Source organism: Fukomys damarensis, unplaced genomic scaffold, assembly GCF_012274545.1.
Source record: "Fukomys damarensis isolate Sample0158 unplaced genomic scaffold, DMR_v1.0_HiC HiC_scaffold_4, whole genome shotgun sequence".
NCBI classification, from domain to species: domain Eukaryota; kingdom Metazoa; phylum Chordata; class Mammalia; order Rodentia; family Bathyergidae; genus Fukomys; species Fukomys damarensis.
The window spans coordinates 68,072,319-68,093,126 of NW_022900916.1; the positions used below are offsets into that span (position 1 = coordinate 68,072,319).

At 37.6% G+C, this 20,808-nt stretch overlaps 1 protein-coding gene across 2 annotated transcripts; it reads left to right on the top strand.

Moving 5' to 3' along the window:
• Positions 1 to 14,754: 14,754 nt before the first annotated feature.
• Rmi1 (RecQ mediated genome instability 1) lies at positions 14,755 to 19,882 on the top strand. Of its 2 annotated transcripts, none has more exons than XM_019208775.2 (2): positions 14,755 to 14,840; positions 16,045 to 19,882. In XM_019208775.2, the coding sequence occupies exon 2, from the start codon at positions 16,077 to 16,079 to the stop codon at positions 17,922 to 17,924; it is 1,848 nt and encodes a 615-aa protein (XP_019064320.1). In that variant the 5' UTR covers positions 14,755 to 14,840; positions 16,045 to 16,076; the 3' UTR covers positions 17,925 to 19,882. The 2 variants fall into 2 exon arrangements, with proteins under 2 accessions (XP_019064320.1, XP_019064321.1); XM_019208776.2 differs by having other exon boundaries at positions 14,755 to 14,837.
• Positions 19,883 to 20,808: the final 926 nt, after the last annotated feature.

A 20,808-nucleotide genomic window follows, 5' to 3' on the forward strand; every position in this document is an offset into this window, starting at 1 on the left:
GGTCCTCAGCCCAGGCCCCCCTGGTCTCCGCGTTCTTCGCGCGGCAGCACCTCCTTCGCTCCGGCCCGCGAGGCCGCCCTCCGCCATTGGGTGCTCAGCGAGTCCTGCGACGCGCGCTTCGGCGTCGTTGCAGTTTGCTCCGGGAGCTCCAGGGAGCGCGTACTGCGTTTTCTCCAGGGCGACCGGCTGTCGCCTTCGCTAGGCGGCCTTTAGGGCCTCGGACCGCATACTCCTCTCACCCCGAGCTGGGGCTGACGGGGCCCCACCACCCCAGCCTCTCGGGCCGTCCAGCTCCCCGGCAGCCCCGCTCGAGTGCAAGCACAGGGACGTTTGGGCGCGTGGGAGCTGACTCCCGTTAGCACAACAGCGTGCTGCGCGAATACTCAGTGGCGCCTTCCCAGGGTGACACTTTGCTTCTCGAATAATTTGCAAAACAGGTAACAGCACTCCACTAGCGGTGTAGCGATTACCTCTGTCCGTGGTCTTTTTACATGTAGCATGTGATTAAGAAAATGTTTTTGAACCGACGTCTCTGCTTGCGTAGGCCAGGTTGGCCTGGATCTCAGGGCAATCTTCCTGTCTCTGGAAGAATCTTGGGGGAGCTACGGTCTATGAAGCACCAACATTCACTCGTCTGTGTTGGGAGGATACATCTGTAAAATACCGTTAGGATGAAGGGGTTCTGGAGCTTCCAGAGTTCTGAGTGGTACTACAATTTTTTAAATGACGTGCACCAAGAAGAATGTACTGTATGGTCTTATTGAGGAGGGAAAACAATTTACATTTTGGTTCTAAAATGTGAAGTTCAGAATTTTATTAGCTATTCATCCAAGATTGATGACTGTATATAGGAGCTGGGAATACTTGGTTTTTGTTTTGTTTTGTTTTTTGAGACAGGCTCTCGCTATGTAGTTGAGACTGACCTGGAACTCACTATGTAGCCTAGGATGGCCGCAAATTCACAGCGATCCTCCTGCTTCAGTCTCCCGAGTGCTGGGATCACAGGCGTGCGCCACCACGCCCGGCTTTGGGAATACTTGGACTATAGAAATTTAATCAGCCAGTTAGCATTTGAAGCATTTGACTCACTGGAAATCTGGTATGTTTCACTTATACTAACTTACACTACGTGTACATACAGGGATACTGTAATGAAATTTTTAAGGTTATGATCATCTGCTTTGATAAGTCGTAATCAATGGGAAGCAAAGGAAGCTCTCTAGAACCTTTTCCATGAAGTTTCACTGTCTTGATTGCATTCTCCTGACTCATGAAAGTATTACTCAGCTTTCTCTTGGTGCAACTGTGGGATGGTTGTGTGCCTACTAATTTTATTTCTTCTCCTTAGTCCTCTTTTTTTCTTCCTACTAGGACGCATTGGGTCCAGCCTTTGCACTGACCTACTTCTCCAGCTTTTATTTAAAATAGGATCTTGCTACTAAATTGCCCAGTTTGGGCTGGAATGTTAAATCCTTCACCCAAATCCGCCTCCTGGAGTGGTCGGATTATAGGCATACACTTTTTACTCGGGTCTTTGCGCTTGCAAGGGAGGTGGTGGAACCACTGAGCTATATCCCCGGCCCATTTTTTTTGGTTTTTTGAGACAGGGTCTCACTGTACAGTTGAGACTGACCTGGAGCTCACTCTGTAGCCCAGGCTGGTCTCACCTCATAGCGATCCTCCCTCCTGAGTGCTGGGATTACAGGTGTGCTGCACCACGCCCCGCCGTTTTTTTGTTTTTTTAGACAAAGTCTCACTATGTAGCTCAAACTGGCCTCGAACTCCCAAATGCTGGGATTGATCACAGGCGTGTGCCACCACACCCAGCTCCTCTTTAAGTGTTAGGAAAGTCAAGTCTTTTCACCCTGAACCCTTCATTCTCTATTTAAAAATGAGTTTTCATTCATAATTATACCTGTGTTCAGGTCTGAGGGTGCATGTAGCTCAGTGGTAGAGAGCCTGTCAAGGCCTTGAGTTTCATCAGCACCACAAAACAAACAAAACCACCCAACCCTGGCTTTATTCAAGGACACGCCAATTTGATTCATTCAGTGGCTCCTATGTGGTGCAATTAATTGTTATAAATGATGTAAGGATGTGTTCATTTTGGATCTCAGTAAATGTAGAGCTAGTGTTATTTGTGGGAATTACTTTTTTTTGAGATAGCATCTGACTATGTTGTTCAGGCTGGCCTTGAACTCCAGGCCATCCTCCTGTGTCAGCCTAGTGCTGGGATTACAGGCGTATGCCACCACGCCCAGCATGTGGGAGTTACTTTAAAAAGGCTAACATAATTGAAAATAAACACTAGACAACTGGATTATTTAAAATATAATTTGTAACTATTTCTTGAGGTCTCTGTTGTGTGCCAGATCTTATGCTGTCAGTTTAATGGTTATTACAGTCCTTTTAGCAATTATTTTTATTTTATGAGTGAGGAAATTAAGACTAAGAAAAATTAGTTCAGACTGGCCTTGAAGTCACAATCCTGCTTTAGCTTCCTGAAAGCTGGAATCGCATGCATGCACCACTGTGACCAGAAATGTATTTAAATATTTTTTAGTACTTTTTTGAGTTTCAGTTACTGGTTGAATGTTACATACAATATCCAAAAGGATGGCACTACTTTTTTTTTTTATATTTTAAAATTGGATGTGTGAGGCTGATTGAAAATGAATCCAGGGCTGGGGATTTGGCTCAGTGTTTCTGCTGCCTGCCTCAAGTGCAAGTGGCCTGAGTTCAATCCCCAGTACCAAAAAAAAAAAAAAAAAAAAAAAAAAAAAAAAAAAAAAAAATCCACGGAATCCAGAATGCCTAAAACCTTAATTGTGAGGGACAGTTTTCCTACTCTGTCCTCTAGTTCTTGGTAGTCAGGATCTACAGAATAGATTAATGTGTTTAGCCAAGTTTATCAGACAAAAATGTTAGTTCAAAAAAGCTTTGGGTGGGGGATTTAGCTGAGTGGTGCCACTACCTGCCTCAGAAGTGCAAAGTCCTGAGTTCTATCCCTGGTACAAAAAACAAAACAAAACAAAAAACAACAACAAAAAAGCTTTTTTCCTCACTATAAAATTAATGGGGATTGAGCTGTGTAATTTTTAAAAAAATTTTTATTTAAAAAAAAATGTTTTGGAGCTGGGCGTGGTGGTGCACACCTGTAATCCCAGCACTCCAGAGGCTGTGGCAGGAGAATCGCTGCGAATTTGAGACCAACCCGGGCTACACAGTGAGTTCCGGGGCAGTTAAAAAAAATTCTGTTTTTGGTACCAGGGATTGAACTCTGGTCCTTGGGCTTGCGAGGCAGGCAGTGGAACCACTGACCTAAATCCACAGCCCAAGGTGTGTAATTTTATATATGACTTTTTTTTTCCTAACAGGATGTGAAAATAAGTTCCATGTTGTAAAATAGTCTCCATACACCTTCAGTTTCACCAATAAAGTGCTATTTATTTAATGTTTTTCTGTTGTCAGATGTTTAGATTTCCCCCCCACAATGTAGAAACAATGATAATATTACATAAAATCTTTGTCTTATATTTTCTTTCTTCCTCTTCTCCCCCCCCCTTTTTTTTTGTTATGGGGGAATCGAACTCGGGTTCCTGCGCTTACAAGGCAGGTGGTAGATCCACTGAGCTAAATCCCTGACCCTCACTTTCTTTTTTAAATTGCAGAACTACCAAATCCTTCTTTGTTTTTATTTTTTATTTATTTTTTAATTTTTTTGGTTTTTTGAGACAGGGTCTCACTATGTAGTTGAGACTGACCTGGAACTCACTATGTAGCTCAGCCTGATCTCGAACTCAGGGCGATCCTCCTGCCTCAGCCTCCCAAGTGCTGGGATTACAGGAGTGCGCCACCATGCCCGGCTTTGCATGCACTAGTCTCTAAGCTGCACACCCGGTTGCAATGTCTGATTGTTTTCTTAACAGTTCTAGAAAGTAAAAGAAATGAATCATCATATGAACGTGCTTTAATGTATGATTTAAGACATCTTTCAAAATTATTTTACAGCTGAGTTCTTGAGGATCAAAGGCTGTTCTTTGTGTATGCACAAATGAGAAATGTGGCACACTAGCTGATATCTCTGTCAGAGCTGCTGCTTCTGCCCTCAAGAAGACGGACAAAAACCTTAAGAATTTTATGAAGGATTAGAGGCAAGTACTGTAATACAATTTGCCGAATTACTACTGTCCTCAGTTATTGAAACCCAACTTAAACTTCATAGTATAGATCCTATACAATACTTTTTCTATTTAATTAAATCTTGTGATGAGTTTTTCTTTGTAACTTGTAGGAAAGAGTTCTGTAATTCAACTCTTTTTGTGGGGGGCGGGTACCGGGGATCGAACTTGGGACCTTGCACTTGCGAAGCCGGTGGTGGAACTATATAATTCAACTTTTTTTTTTTTTGGTGCCGGGGATCAAACTCTGGTCCCTGCTCTTGCAAGGCAGGTGGTGGAACCACTGAGCTAAATCCCCGGCCCTCAGCTTTTTATTAAAATTGTTATGACATGCAGTTGTAGGAACTATACCAAATCCCAAATTTATCACCTCTCCACTTTGCTGGTAAATGAAGACTGCTAAATTAAAAATTCTTGACTTTGGTAAAGCATTTTGGAATAGCTATATTCTAAGTACTTGTACAACGGTAACTACGTGTTACATTTGCTTGTGTTTTACAGTTATCCTGGTTATCTTTTAGCATTTTAGTCATTGGAATGTTTTTTTTTTTGTTTGTTTGTTTGTTTTTTGTCATACCAGGGATTGAACTCAGGACCTTGCGCTTGCGAAGCAGGCAACAGAACCACTGAGCTAAATCCCTGACCCTGGAGTTTTTTATTTATCTAATTGTGATAACATTATGAAATTACAGTATGTCACTTAGTTTCAACAGTTGGGATTCAAATCCTAGAGGGTAGTGCTTGGAGACAAATATTAATTAGGACTAGCGCACTTTAATGGAACAATTTAATTGTTATGGTTCAACTGTTACTGTTTCTTAGGATTTGTCCCAACTGTCTGTTCAAAGGAGTTTTCAGAGTGCAGCTTGGTGGCATGTCCATGTAATCCCAGCACTTGGGAGGTTGAGGCAGGAGGATTGCCTGGAATTTGAGGTTAACCTGGGCTAATAGTGAGTTCAAGGCCAGTCTGAACTACGGAGTGAGACCCATCACAAAGAAAAAAAAGAAGAAAGAAGTTTTGTTACTTGCTGTGTTTAGTAACACACATTCAAGGAAGTACTTGTTTGGAATGAATAAAGATACTTTAAAAATAAACTATACCGGGGTGTGGTGGTGCCTGCCTGTAATCCCAGCACCTGGGAGGCTGAGACAGGAGGATCATGTGAGTTTGAGACCAGCCTGAACTGCAGTGAGACCCTATATATATACAAAAAAAACAAAACAAAGCCCAAAAACCCCTCATAAAACAGGAAAACACTCCCCAAAATAAAACAACTGAAAATATAAGTGCAAAATTCTGAATTTTTTTTTTTTTTTTTTTTTAAATAGTCACTATAAGGGCCAGGGATTCAGCTCAGTGGTTCTGCCTGCCTGCCTAGCTAGCTCAAGGTCCTGGGTTCAATCCTTGGTACCAAAGGGGGGAAAAAAAAGGTCACTATAGTTCAGACCAGCCTGGAACTTGCTATATGGTTGGGGCTGGCTCCCAACCTACCATCCTTCTGCCTCAGCCTTCAGAGTGTTGGGATTACAGGCTCATACTACCATACCTGGCTTATATTTTGAAAAAAATTGAAAAGTTATGTTATGTAACTCTAAAATGTATTTGAGTAACAGTAAAAGGGAAAGTAGTTAACTATAACACTATCATTTTGAAACATCACAAAAAGGCAGATATTCTTTTACTTTGTAAATGAAATAATTTAGAATATACTAGGTAAGCTTGTTAACTACATGAGATCTGGTAGCACCTTTTTTTTTTGAGACAGGGTCTTGCTGTGTAGTACAGGCTGGTTTTGAATTCACTGTATAACCCAGGCTGGCCTTGAACTTGCAGCAATCCTCCTGCCTCAGCTTCCTGAGTGCTGAGATAACAGGCATGTGTCACCACACCTGGCTAGAATTTTGTTTTAGTGACCGTGGGATATCCATAAAATAGCCATTTGTTTGGATTTGGGTTTATAAGTGGGTTATATGTGCACATGAGGGACACGCTATACCAGTGGGGGCGAACCTATGACGTGTGTTACTGAATTGTTTTTTTTTTTAATGAAAAAAGATATTAATGTAGGAGTTATTTTTTTCTTAACTAAAACCTCAGTATTCAGGTTTAATTGCAGTGTTGGCACTTTGTCATAAATAAGTAAGTGGGTTTTGAGTTACAGTTTGGGCACTTGTCTCAAAGGCTCACTATCCCTGGGCTATAGGCTATACTTTCTTTGCCCTTCAGTCAGCAGAGCCTAGAAAAAGGTAAAAAGACTAGAAACTAGCAGGTTTTTAAAAAAAATGTTCTAGGATTAGGGTTAGTGTAACTACTACCACAGTCATAATATAGTTCCATTGCCCCCTAAATTTTCTTGTGCATATTGTGGTCAGCCTTTCTCCACACTCCCAGCCTTTGACAACTATTGAGCTGTTTTCTATTTGTATAATGTTGCGTCTTCAAGAATGTGATATAAATGAAATTATACCTTCTTTGCCTAATTTACTTAGCATCCTGCATTTGACATTCATCCATGTTTGCGCATTTTTTGTTACCAAATAATATTCCACTGTAAGCATGTACCAGAATTTGTTGATTTATTCATCAGCTAAATGACTTTGGGTTTTTAGTTTTCTGATGTTTGTGAATAAAGCTGCTATAGACATTCACTGTCAGGTTTTTAATGAGTATGAAAATGTATTTTCAGGTGTGGGGCACACAGCTGTACTCCTAGCACTTGAGAGGCTAAGGCAGGAGTATTGCTGCAAGTTGAGGCTAACTTGAGCTACATAGTGAGATCAAGGCCAGCCTGAACTATGTAACAAGACCCCTTTAAAACAAAACAAAACAAAACTATTTATTTGTTCAGATACTTAGGATTTCTGTTGCTGGATTGTATGGTAAGTATATTTTAACTTTGTAAGAAGGAAATGCAAAGTACTTTGCAGAGTGGCTGTGCTAGTTTGTATTTTTTTGGTATTTGGTACTGGGGATTGAACTCAGACCCTTGATCTTGGGAGGCAGGCAGCAGAACCACTAAGCCAAATGCCCCACCCTAGTTTGTATTCTTACTAGTAATGATGGGAACTCAATAGTTGGTATTGTCATTAATTTAGCTATTCTACAAGTACATAGTGGCATTGTACTGTGATTTTAATTTTTCATTTCTCTAATAACATTGAGCATCTTTTACATGTTTATTTGTCATCTCTGTATTTTTTTTGAAGTATCTGTAGTTCAGATTATTTGCTTATTTTACAAATTGCTTTCTTACCAAATTTTAAAAATTAAATTACATAGTCGAGGTCTGAGTTTTATCACTTAAGTGTTTCTCCTAGTCTGGCTTGCTTTTATGGTTTCTGTTGCTTTTAACATTGTGTTTCACAGAGCACAAGTTTTATATATCTTGTAAGGTAAGATCCATGTTCCATCTTTTGCATGTGAATATCCAGTTTTTTAAGCATCATTTGCTGAAGAAATGTCCTTTTCTCATTGCGGATTCTTGGTACTCTTGTCAAAAGGTTATTTTACCGGATGCATGAGGGTTTTTTTTTCCTGAGTTCTCCAGTCAGTCTCCTACCTTTGTGCCATTTTTAATTTTTAATCTGTATACCTTGTATTTCTTTCTCTTGCCTTATTGCACCAAGGGCCACTAGTACTATGTTGAAATATTGACAAGTAGACATCCTTGCTTTGTTCGTGATTTAGGAGGGAAATTCTTTTGTACCTTTGGCTTTTACTTATTTTCTGATGATAATTCAGTTTTTATTTTTATTTGGGGTGGGACTGCCATTCTGTTTTCCACAGTAGAAATATTTTATATTTTCATCATCTAAGGCATGCAAGTTCCTATTTCTCCACATCTTCACCAATATTTATAATTTTGTGTTTTTAAAAATAAATTCTGTTTTATCTCATTTCATCCCTCAAGCCCCTTTCTCTGCTTATGTACAAAAATTTTGTTTCCATTTTTTCCTTCCGTTTTTCCTTTTTAATTTTCTTTTTGGTACTGAGGATTGAACTCAGGACCTCATACTTGCCAGGCAAATGCTGTGCCACTGATCTATATCTCTGGCCCTTTATTTTTTTTCTTGTCCCTTCCTCCCTCTGTCCTTCCTTGTCCCCTTCCTATTTGAATGCTTTCCTCTCATTTCCCAACATCCATCATACATTTCAGTCCTTATTTCCACTTTGTATTTCTCATACCAGAGAAGCAGTGCGGTACTTAAACATGTGTGTCCAGTTTATTTCACTTAAGAGTATGGTCTCAAGGTGCATTCAATTAGCTATAAATGTTTGAAGCTCATCCTTCTTTATGGCAGAGTAGTACTCCGTTGTATTAAAAAAACCACATCTTTATCGACTTGTCAGTTGATGGGCATTTGGGCTCTTCAAGATTTAGCTATTACAAACTGCTGCTACAAACATGGATGTGCATATATTGCTGCAGTATCATATATTGGTGTGATGCTTTTAATTCTTTTGGGAAGATACCAAGAAGAGGTATATAGCTGGGTCAAATGGAACGTCTAGTTTTAGTTCTTTGAGAAATCTCCACCCTGATTTTCACAGTGGCTGCACCAGTCTCCACTCCCCAACAACGGTGGAGAAGGATTCCTTTTTTGCCACAGGCCCTCCAGCATTTGTTACTGGTTGATTTCTTGATAGCAGCCATCCTTTCTGGAGTGAGATGGAATCTCAGTGTTATTTTAACTTGTGTATCGTGAATGACCAGTGATGAACTATTTTTCATATATTTATTTACCGTTTCTAATACTTATCTGAAAAGTTTCTTTGCATTTCAAATGCCCATTTTTGCATTGGGTCTTTAAATTTAGGGGTGGGTCCTGATTTTTTGAGTGTTTTGTATATTGTAGGTATTAGTCCTTTATCTGAATAGCTGGTAGGTATTTTTCCCACTCTGTGGGTTGTCTCTTCACTCTGTTGGTTTCTCTTGTACAACAGCTTTCTAATAAGATGAGGTTCCAGTTGTTGATTCTTTGTAGTATTTCTCATGTTGTCTAGGTTTTGTGCATGAAGTCTTTGCCTACTCCTGTGTTTTCTAGTGTTTTATCCATTCTCTCTTCCAACAGATTGAGTGTTTCTGTGTTTAATATTTAGATCAATATTTAGATTTTTGATCCATTTCGATTTTAGGTTAGTGCATGGTAAAAGATAATGGGTCTCGTTTTAGATATTCAGATCTTCTTTGTTTTGGGGTTTTTTTTTTTTTTTTTAGTATGGGGTTTCAAACAGAATCTTGTGCTTGAGAGGCATGCAGCAGCACCACTGAGCTAAATCCCTTGCTCCTTGTTGTGTTTTTTAAAACAAGATTTTCTTTTTCAGAATGAGTTTTCAGTCTTTCTAGTAAGGTTTTATTTATTTAAGGTGAGCCACCACGCCCTGTGCTAGATATTTAGATCTTTGATTGATTTTGATTTTAGGTTAGTGCATGATAAAATATATGGGTCTAGTTTCAGTCTTAGGCATGTGGAAAGTCAGTTTTTTCAGCACCATTTATTAGACTTTCAGTGAAGGGGTTTGGCTCCTTTGTCAAAGATTAGGTGGCAAAACAAAAAAACAAAAAAACAAACCCTAGATAAGGTGGCTGAGTATGTCTGGAGTTGTTTGACATCCTCTACTCAGCTCCCTTGATCCTTAGATCTGTTCTTTTGCCAGTACCATGCTGTTTTTGTTATAGTAGCTTTGTAGTATAATTGCAAGCTAGGAATTGTGACACCCCTTGCCTTTCCCTGCCCAGAATTGCCTTTGCTATTCTAGCTCTTCTGGTTCCAAATGAATTTTAGGATTGTTTTTTTTCTAATCCTGTGAGATATGCTGTTGGGAATGCATTGAATCTCTATAACAACTTTGGAAATATGGCCATTTTCATAGTATTGGTTCTTTCTATTTAAGAACAAGGGATATCTTTCTGTTTTCTGACATCTTCGTTCTCCTTTTTCAGAGTACCGAAATGTGGAGGTCTTTTACTTCCTTCATTAGATTGATTCATTAGATTGATTTCTAGATATTTCATTTTTTTGGATACTATTGTGAAAGAGATTGTGTCTTTACTTTCTCTCTTTCAGAGTTGGCTATTTGTGTGCAGGGAGGCTATTGATTTTTGAGTGTTGACTTTGTATTCAGATACACCACTGAATTTGGTTATGAAATCTTTAAAGTCTTTTGGTGGAGTTTTTGGGATCTTCTATATAGAGTGTCATGTCTGCAAATAATGATAATTAAACTTCTTTTCCTATTCTTATTCCTTTTACTTCATCTTGTCTAATTGTTCTGGTTAGTGTTTTCAGAACTGTATTGAACAAGAGTGGTTACAGTGGGCATCCTTGTCTTGTTTCTGATTTTAGAGTGAAAGCTTTCAGTTTTTGTCCATTTAGTATGTTGTGGGCCGTTGTTTTGTCATAGTTGGCTTTTATCAGATTGAAATAATGACCATCTATTCCAATTTTCTGTAGGGTTTTTTTTTATCATGAATGTGTGTTGGACCTTGTCAAATACTTTTTCTGCACCTATCGAGAAGTTCATATAGGTTTTGTCCTTGGCTTTGTTAATATAGTGTATTACATTTATTGGTTTGCATATTTTGAACCATCTCCACATCCCTAGAATGAATCCATATTGTTCATGGTTTATAACCTTCTCGATGATTTGTTATATTCTGTTTACCAGTATCTTATTGAGAATTTTTGCATCTATGTTCATTAGGGAGATTGGCCTGTAATTCTCTCTTTTGTTTGAGTCCTTCTCTGGTTTTGAATCAGGTAATGCTTGTTTCTAGGAATGACTTTGGGAGTATTGCTTCCCTTTCATTTTCATTAAAGAGTTTGAGGAGTAGCATCATTAGGTCTTCTCTAAATATCTTGTAGAATTCAGCAATGAATCCAAAAGGGCTTTTCTTTGTTGGTAGTTTTTTTTTTTTGGTACTGGGCATTGAATGTGGGTCCTTGCCCTTTTGAGGCAGGTGGTGGCACCACTGAGCTAAAACTCAGCCCTGTTGGTAGGTTTTCAATTACTTACTCAATTTCATTGGCTGATATTGGTTTATTTAGAATTTCTATATCTTCTTGATTCTGTTTTGGTAAATTCATATGTGCCTAGGGATCTGTCCATTTCTTCTGTATTTTCCATCTTATAATACAGGTTCTCAAAATAGGTATTGACAATCTTCTGGATTTCTGCAGGTTCTCTTATGATATCACCGTTTTCATTTCTAAAATGCATGGATTTGAGATTTTTTTTTTTTTTGATAAGTTTGGCTAAGGGTTTGTCAGTTGTATTTAATCTTTCAAAGAACCAATTCTTTGATTCATTGATTCTTTGCATTGTTTTTTTAGTCTCCATTGCATTAATTTCTGCTCTGATCTTTATAATTTCCTCCCTTGTATGACCTTTGAGCTGGACTTGTTCTTCTTTTTCTAGCAGCTTGAGGTTCAACATTGGGTTATTTGAGCCTGCTTGTTTTCCTGATGTGGGAATTCACCACTATACATTTCCCTCATAGGAATGCTTTTGTTATGTCGCATAAGTTCCCTTATATTGTATTGTCATTATCGTTTAATTATAGAAATTGTCTGATTTCTTCTGTAATTTCATCTGTGACCCATTGGTTGTTCAGGAGAGTGTTATTTAATTACCATGTGTTTATGAAGTTCTTGTGGGTTTTTTTGCCGTTGATTTCCAATTTTACTGATAATATGCATGGAATAATTTCAATTCCTTTGTATTTATTAAAGCATGTTCTGTAAGCTAGTGTATGGTCTATTTTGGAGAAAGTCCCATGTACAGCTGAGACAAATGTGATGTTGGCGGTGGAACACTCTGTGGACATCTGCCAAATCCATTCTTTCAAAGTTTGGTTCAATTCTAATATATCATTGTGGATTTTTTGACTAGTTGATATGTCTGTTTGTGACAGTGGGTTATTGAGGTCCCCCATTACAACTGTATTAGTGCTTATGTGATTTTTTTTTCATGTGTGTTAATATTTGTTTATATAGTTGGGTGTGTTGCTATTTGGTATATATATATTTATGATTTTTATTTCTTCCTCTTGTATTGTTCCCTTTACCAGGATGTAGTGACTTTTGTTGCTCTTAATCAGTCTTGGCTTGAAATTCGCTTTTTCTACAAATAGAATAGCTACTCCTGCTTTTTTCTCGGTTGCTGTCACATGGAATATTGTTTTCCATCCTTTGACTTCAGTCTATGAATTTCTTTTTGAGTTAAATGTGTTTGTTGTATGCAGCATCTTCTTGATCCATTCTGCCAGTCTCTTTCTTTTGATTGGTGAGTTGAGACCATTAACATTGATGGTTATAACTGATATATTGATTTATCCCTGTCATGTTATTTTCCTGCTATTGGCTTCCTTCTTTTGTTTTCTGTTTAATTTCTTACCTTGCCTGATGAATTCATGGAGTGGTGATCCTTATTTTCTCCTCCTAAAATATCCTTCAAGAGCTGGGCATGGTGGTGCATGCCTGTAATCCCAGCACACAGGAGGCTGAGGCAGGAGGATCGCTGTGAGTTTGACACCAGCCTGGGCTACATAGTGCCAGGGCTGTCTCAACCACATAGTGAGACCTTGTCTTAAAAAAACAAAACAAAACAAAACAAAAAATAGCCTTTAAGGCCCGGGATTTATTTAGCTCAATGTTACCACCACCTGCCTTGCAAGCACACAGTCCCGAGTTTGATCCCTGGTAAAACACCCCCATTCCCAAATATCCTTCAAAACACTTTGGAGTTCTGGTTTGGTGAATTTCTTCAGATGTTCTTTGTCATTTAAGTATCTTATTTCTCCATCAGTTTTGAAGGATAGTTTTTCAGGGTACATCAATCTGGCTTAGAGGTTGTTTTCCCTTAGCACTACTTTGTTCCAAGTTCTCTTTGACTTGAGGGTTAGTGTTGAGAAATCAGCTCTTGATTCTGATGGACTTTCCTTTATAGGTGATTTGTTTCCTTTATCTAACAGCTTTTAATATTCTGTCCTTTTGTTGAATTTCTGGAATCTTGACTATTATATGCCTTGGGGAAGACTTTTTTGATCATGGCTAATTGTAGTCCTGTACGCCTTACTTATCTGTATGTGAAATTGTTTATCACTGTTTAGGAAGTTTTATGCCATTACTTCTGAGAACAGATTTTTTTATGTCATTTATGCTGTGTCCTGCTTTTTATTGACTTAAATCTTACATCATTATTCTTCGCATCATCTAGGAGCTGCTGGATTGATTTCTCATGGTTCTTTTCTATTTTTAAGAAATCTCTTTTGCATGATCACTAACCACAATCTCCTGTCTTCTACAGCTGATATTCTGTCCTCACATTGGCTCATTCTGCTGCATATACTTTCAGTGGAGTTTTTAATCTCCAAAACCAAAACAAAACAAAACAAAACAAAGCATTGACCAATGGTTGTGTTTTATTCAATCCTAAATATGTCAGGCATAAGTAGTTTCATAGTTTACAAAGAAAATAACAAGCACAATATATCAGAGAAATATTCCTAGAAGATTGGGACTGGAAATCATAACTGATCGACAGGGCCTCACTAAGTTGTAGCTCAGGTTGGGCCCACACTTGTAATTTTCCTACCTCAGCCTTCCAGGGTGTTTGGACCTGGCTGTTTTTCACTTCTTAAAAAAACTTGCTAGGCAGTTCAGGCTGTCCTTGAACTCGCCATGTAGCCTAGGCTGGCCTCAAACTCATGGCAATCCTCCTGCCTCAGCCTTCTGAGTGCTAGGATTACAGATGTTCACCATTACACCTGGCTGTTTTTTACTCTTTTACTAATTAATTTTAAATCCATTTTGCTGGGCCTTAAGATTTTTTTCTTTATATTTATGCGTTGCATTTTGCAATACTGTGTGTGTGTATGCGTGTGTGTTTGTGTGTTTTCAGTAATACTAGGGATGGAACCTAGGGCAAGCTACAGTCCTTAAAAGAAAAAAAGTGTTAGTTCATGACGTTGAGGGCAGTCTAGGGCTTTATCCAGTGGGAACTAGTCATTCATTCTAAAATAACAACTATAGTTTTTGTGTGACTGCTTTTTGCCAGGAGCTGTAATAGGTACCTTAGTAATGTAGTTTACATTTACTGAGCTCACTGTGTCAGTGCTGCTTTTTCTGTATATTAATTTAATCTTCTCAACAAGCCAGTGAGGCTTTTTTCTAACTTTATGAAATATGATTTAGGATATCTTGAGGTTGAATAATTTAAAAGTCATAGAGTTTGTAAGTGAAAAATTGTCTGGCACCAGAGTTATACTCTGAGCTGCCACCTCAAATACTTCCCCTCCTGTCTTTAATTTCACAGTTGCCCTATGAAGTAAGTATAGAAATAAGGAAATAGGATTGGAAAAATGAACTTTCTCATAGTCACTTATTTTTCTGTTTATTTTACTTAAGATCTCGTTTTTATTCTGTGTTGCCTTCATTCTACCCTGACTAATAATAGAATCACTAAGGACCATACCATAAAAAATCTTGTACTAATGAAAACAGGACAGAAGTTCTTTCTACAGCTTTATCTTATAATCTTTACTGTTTCGTGTTTTCTCTCTCAAGGCCATTTTTGAGCAGTAGAGATTTTTGAATACTTCACTGAACAGTCAGTTCTAGATCCTGTCATCAAATCCTGTATTGCTCTTTGAGGTGGTAAGTTTTCTTATGGACTTATTAAAATTTAGATAAATTTTGTCTCTTGACTATCTTCATCAATAGGTTGTGAACATGTAATTGATTATTCTATTTTTTTTTTTGGTACTGGGGATTGAACTTGAATCTTTGAGTTTTTGAAGCAGGCAGCAGAACCACTGAGCTAAATCCTGGTTCTATAATTGATTATTCTTTAGTGTTTTGCTACTACCTTATTATACAGAGAAAATCAGAATGTATTTACGGGGCAGGACTCTTGAGAATATTCAGCAAAACAAATAGATAACTTTATATCAGCTCAAAATCTACTATTACTTGTTATAATTTTGTCCTTAGATCACATATTTAAGTGATAACTGGCCAAATACAGGGGTATAGATTAGAATAGAGTTAAATTAGTGTTAATTACAGATGTAAAAGCAACTTCAGTGAAGTCATGCGTGGTGGTGCACGCCTGTAATCCCAGCACTCAGGAGGCTGAGGCAGGAGGATCGCTGTGAATTCGAGACCAGCCTGGACTACATAGTGAGCTCCAGGTCAGTCTGAACTACATAGTGAGACCCTGTCTCTAAAAAACCCCCCCAAAACAAACAAACAAACAAAAAACCAACCTCAGTGAACACTGTCTTTTAACTAAATTTTATTTATTATTTATTTATTTATGGTACCGGGAATCGAACTCAGGTCCTTGCACTTGTGAGGCAGGCGGCGGAACCACTGAGCTAAACCATCAGCAGTTTGGATGGATATTCCTTAAACTAAATTTTAAATGGTTTAAATCTGATATTTTAATATAATTACTTTTATTGAGTGTCTTTTATAGGTCTGTTATGTTTTGAAAATATTATCCAGGTAATTCTTTTAACTCTGTTAGATGGTGGTATTGACAGTTTATGAGTGAAGAAAGTGTGTTAGAGATGAGATGTTTATTAGGTCATATAATTTGTATTTTGACAGAGCCAGCTTTCAAACTTAGGTATGTCTGTTTCGAACATTTGCTTTTTTCATTATACTATCTGATTATTCCTGATTTTGATTTTGGCTAAGTGGAAAGATTTTTAAGGTACTGGAGAGAGAAAAATTAAAAGGATATGGTGGTTATGAAGTGTGGTTATGAAGTTACAGAGAATTATAGAAGCTATATTTTTCTTAGAAAGTTGTATTTAAATGTATTGAATTATCATTTTTTTGTTTTTGTTTTCAGGTAACAGATGCATATTTATTTTATTTTAAAAAATGAGTGTAACTAGCATTGCATTAAGAGTTGAAACTTGGCTTTTAGCTACATGGCATGTTAAAGTACCTCAAATGTGGCTAGAAGCTTGCATTAACTGGATCCTAGAAGAAAATAATAATGTTAATTTGAGTCAGGCACAAATGAATAAACAAGTGTTTGAGCAATGGTTACTTACAGATCTGAGAGATTTGGAACATCCTCTTTTACCTGATGACATTTTAGAAATTCCAAAAGGAGAACTGAATGGATTTTATGCTGTACAGATTAATTCCTTGGTTGATGTAAGTCAACCTGCATATTCTCAGATACAAAAGTTGAGAGGAAAGAATACTACAAATGATCTAGTTACAGCGGAAACACAGGTTATCCCCAAACCTTGGGAAGCAAAGCCTTCACGAATGTTGATGCTACAGCTAACTGATGGAGTTGTGCAAATGCAGGGAATGGAATATCAGTCTATTCCAGCTCTTCATAGTGATCTTCCTCCAGGCACAAAAATTTTGATTTATGGAAACATTTCATTCCGTCTTGGTGTTCTTTTATTGAAAGCAGAAAATGTGAAAGTGTTAGGAGGTGAAGTAGATGCTCTTTTAGAAGAATATGCACAAGAAAAAGTCCTTGCAAGATTAATTGGGGAATCTGATCCTACAGCTTCAGTCATACCAAATAATTCTAACCAGAATATCCCTAGAGTTACAGATGTTCTAGATCCTGTGTTAGGACCTTCTGATGAAGAACTCTTGGCAAGTCTTGATGAAAATGATGAGCTTGAAGCAAATAATGTCACATTGGAAAGACATGTCAACACTGGTAGTTCCTTGAATACTGTTCCTTTGAGACAGTCAGATTTTGAGCCAGGGTTCAGTTCTCCAAGACCAAAGGAGAAACCATCAAATCAATTTCTACATTTCACTGATGGAGAACTGGATGACTTTTCATTGGAGGAGGCCTTGCTTTTGGAAGAAACTGTCCAAAAAGAGCAGATGAAAACTGAAGAATCACAGCCATTGACTTTGAACAAAAACACAGATAAAAGTGTGGAGAGATTTTCACATAAACCTAATACTCTGAATGATTTTTCTTTGATTTGCAAACAAGGAAATAGTAATTGGAATGAAAAAACCTTACCAGAACAGATGACCCATGAAGACAGGTCTTTTCCTTGCTCATCTGCTAAAGATCAGAATAGTAGTGTTTTTTCAGGTCATTGTAATGTACCATTAGCACATAATTTTATAAATAAAAATAACTCAGAGGCAGATAATAAAGTAAAACAAACCATCAGCAGTTTGGGTGGACATTCCTTAGAAGATAAAATATTGAATAGAGAGCTAGTCAAGAGTTTACAAGTTTCTAACGAACATGGTCACCACTTACAGGCATTAAGATCAGAGAGCAGCACTGATCTTTCTATTGGCACAAATTTGTATTCTCCACCCTTCACCTATCTCTCTGTTTTAATGGCCAGCAAACTGAAAGAAGTTACAACAGTGAAAGTCAAAGCATTTATTGTAACTTTAACTGGAAATCTTTCAAGTTCTGGTGGCATTTGGAGTATAACTGCAAAGATTTCTGATGGCACTGCATATCTAGATGTAGACTTTGTAGATGAAATACTTACCAGTTTAATAGGGTTTTCAGTACTAGAAATGAAACAGTTAAAAAAGGATCCTCCTAAATATCAAAAGTTCCTAGAAGGTTTGCAAAAGTGTCAGAGAGATCTAATAGATTTGTGCTGTTTAATGACTGTTTCATTTAATCCTTCCTTGTGTAAAGCACTGGTCCTTGCATTACAAGATGTTAATATGCAACACTTGGAAAGCCTAAGGAAGCGGTTGAATAAATAACTTACTAAACAGTATTAGAGAACAATTTAAAAGAAGGAAGTATTTAAATTTCACAATTTTATTTTTGAAACTTTTTGGGGGTTCAGATTTCAAAAAATGTGTCATTGTTAGTTTATTAATCTTCAAGGACTATCTGTGTGGCTTTTCTTAGTTTTTGAAACCTCATGGGGTAGTACTACTAAGTATGATGTTGAGTAATCCAAATCATTTCCTTCCTACTATAATTTGCATAAACTTACTACATTCTAGAAGAATTCTGAAATTGTGGCATGATCATATACAAGCACATGGAAGTATTCTGGTAGAAAATGAAACCATGACTGATGAAAACAGTGGGAAATGTCTGTCTAACAGAAAATTGTTTCTAATAAAAAATGGGATTCCCAAATGTAAGCAAGTTCTTAAGTTCGCGCCTTGTTTTCATGTTTAGACAGTTGAATATCACGTTAAGCTAGTTTCTTGCTGAAATTTTGTTTTTGTAAAAAAAAAAAATGAAGTTTTGTAGCTTATTTCACTGTTTCTTTTAATTCAGCATCTAATTTCCTGTATTATGGTATTAATGTCTTATGTTAGTAAGATATGTCTGTTATTGAAATAGTATCTACACATCATTCAATAAAGTACGCCATTTATTTCTTAGCTTTTCCTTCTTACTGCTTTTCTGTTTCTGGATCCTGTCCAAGAAGTGTCACATCCTGTCATCCTGTCTCCAGGCTCTTCTTGGTGCAGTATTGTCACAGTTTCCTTGCTTCTGACCTTGCTAGGTCAGGCTGTGTTCCTGCTGTCTCCTGTTTGTCTCATGATAAGCCTGGGGCTGTTCTGACATTTGCTGCCTCCTCTATCGCAATATAGCAGTATTTCACTCTGCAACCTAGCTGTATCCAGCTGAAGTTGAGTGACCCCTTCAGTGGTCCACGTGTGTCTCCAGCTGTACCCATTTCTTCTGGCTGCTATAATTGTTGGTCACTGAGAGAAGATTCATACCTGCTGGAGAACTATTGGGAGTAGGAGTTGGGATACCTGCAGCTTCTTTTGTAGTTCCTCCATTCCCAAGTACGTGGCTACATTCTCTGCCATGAGGTTGCAAAGCCTTTCTTAAAATTCTGGGTTTTGCAGCCTCAGGTGCTTGTTGCTTTTGTTGTTCTTGGACAGCTCCACCCTGAGGGCATCAGACACTTCAGTTGATTCCTCGATGTACTTGTCCATCTGCCTACTGTTCCATCCAAGTCATCAGATGTAGTCTGTATCAGCATCTCCTACACTATCAAAAAGATTTCAGGTGGATAGCATGTTCCCCAGACTCTTCTGCTTTTACCAGGCTGCTTGATGAACATCAGCCATGGCTGTCTGTAATTCTTCCTTCTGAGACATCAAAATATGGTCTGGATGGGAACCTCTAGCTTTTCTTTGTAGATCCACCTGCTCCTTTGTCAAGTGCCACTGACGCTGCTTTTTTCCAACTTTTTTGGAGCATCTTGGCTCTGCTGTGTCAATACTTCTATTTTGCTACTAAGTTTTTTTTCAGATAGCTAGAGTGCAGGGCTACTGTTAGCTCTTGGTACCAGCTTTCGTGGTCCTTCATCTTTGCAGATTATGGGGCTCTCACCTTTTGATATAGGATGTAGGCTGAGATGCAGAACTTGTGAGAAAGTTGTCGCAGGCTCTTGGTTGATGAGAAAGTCTTGGTTTCATCTATGAGACTGGCCATCGTCAGCATCATAGTTCTAAAGTGACATATAAGGAGCAGCACCTGGGGAAAGGACACTGCTAAGTGACATGTCATTAGTAGAAGGTGGTGCAGAAAATACAGCTAGGTCTTTGGGTGCATCCTCAGGTGGGTGAAAAGCACCAGCAGTGGTTGTCACAGGGTTACTGCCATTTCTAATCTTTTTCCTTTTTACTCCTGCAGGTCCACCAACACTATTTTTCTTTTGAAATTCTTTCAACTTTTTCTTGGCCACAGTCAGTTTTCTGTCTTGTTTCTTCTTAAAATCTGGGGCAGGGAGGGGAGGAGTGGGACCACATCACCACAATCCTATCAATCACTTGCTTATTTCCCTTTAATTAAAATTTTTTTCCTACAATATTTGTTTATTTGATTTAGCAGTTTATTTAGCTTATTCAAATGAATGCAGATGTTCGAGCTTTAATTTCTTTATTTTCTGCAGTATTTTAATTTTTTCTTTCAAGTTTTAATTATTACATGTTTTCATTAGATACTTATGTTCATTGAGAGAAATTGGTACATGTATGAATTAAGTGTTTAATTATGTATGTATAGGTTTTAAAAAGGTGAAGCAAGCTGAAGGAATTTGGTGACCATTACTGTTGAGAAATTTGCTTTTCCTCTGATTATTGCTAAAGTATTGATGTTCCATGTTGGGTCATATTGCTGAAAGTGAGTAATTATAGGTAATTTTATTTCTTTTTTTGACAATTTCTAAAATGTTGAAGACCCCAAAAGATTTATTGTTTGTATTGTTTAAAAAATTAAAAACCAGTTGATAAGGTTTGATCAGGCTTTCAGAAGCAGTTGCTTTGCTGGCTTTTATTTTGCCAAAATATTTTCAAGAGTAGTTTAAATGGCATATTGGAAATACTGAGATCACTTACTGGATAAAATTATTCATATCTTTAAATGTAATTGTCTCCTTTGTGAATTACCTGTACATGAGTCTTCTTTTAGTTTTATTGTGAATGCTGATTGTTTTAAAGCTAGGCTGTTAACCTCTCTTCCACTTTACTGTAACAAAATTATATTTAAGAGGTAAAGTTATTTTTATTAATCTTTTAAAAAAATCTTAAAAGTGCCTTGAATTTTAAAACATTAAACAAATGCTCAATAAAAAGACATTGTGTTTCATTTTAGTGAAAGTTTAACAGG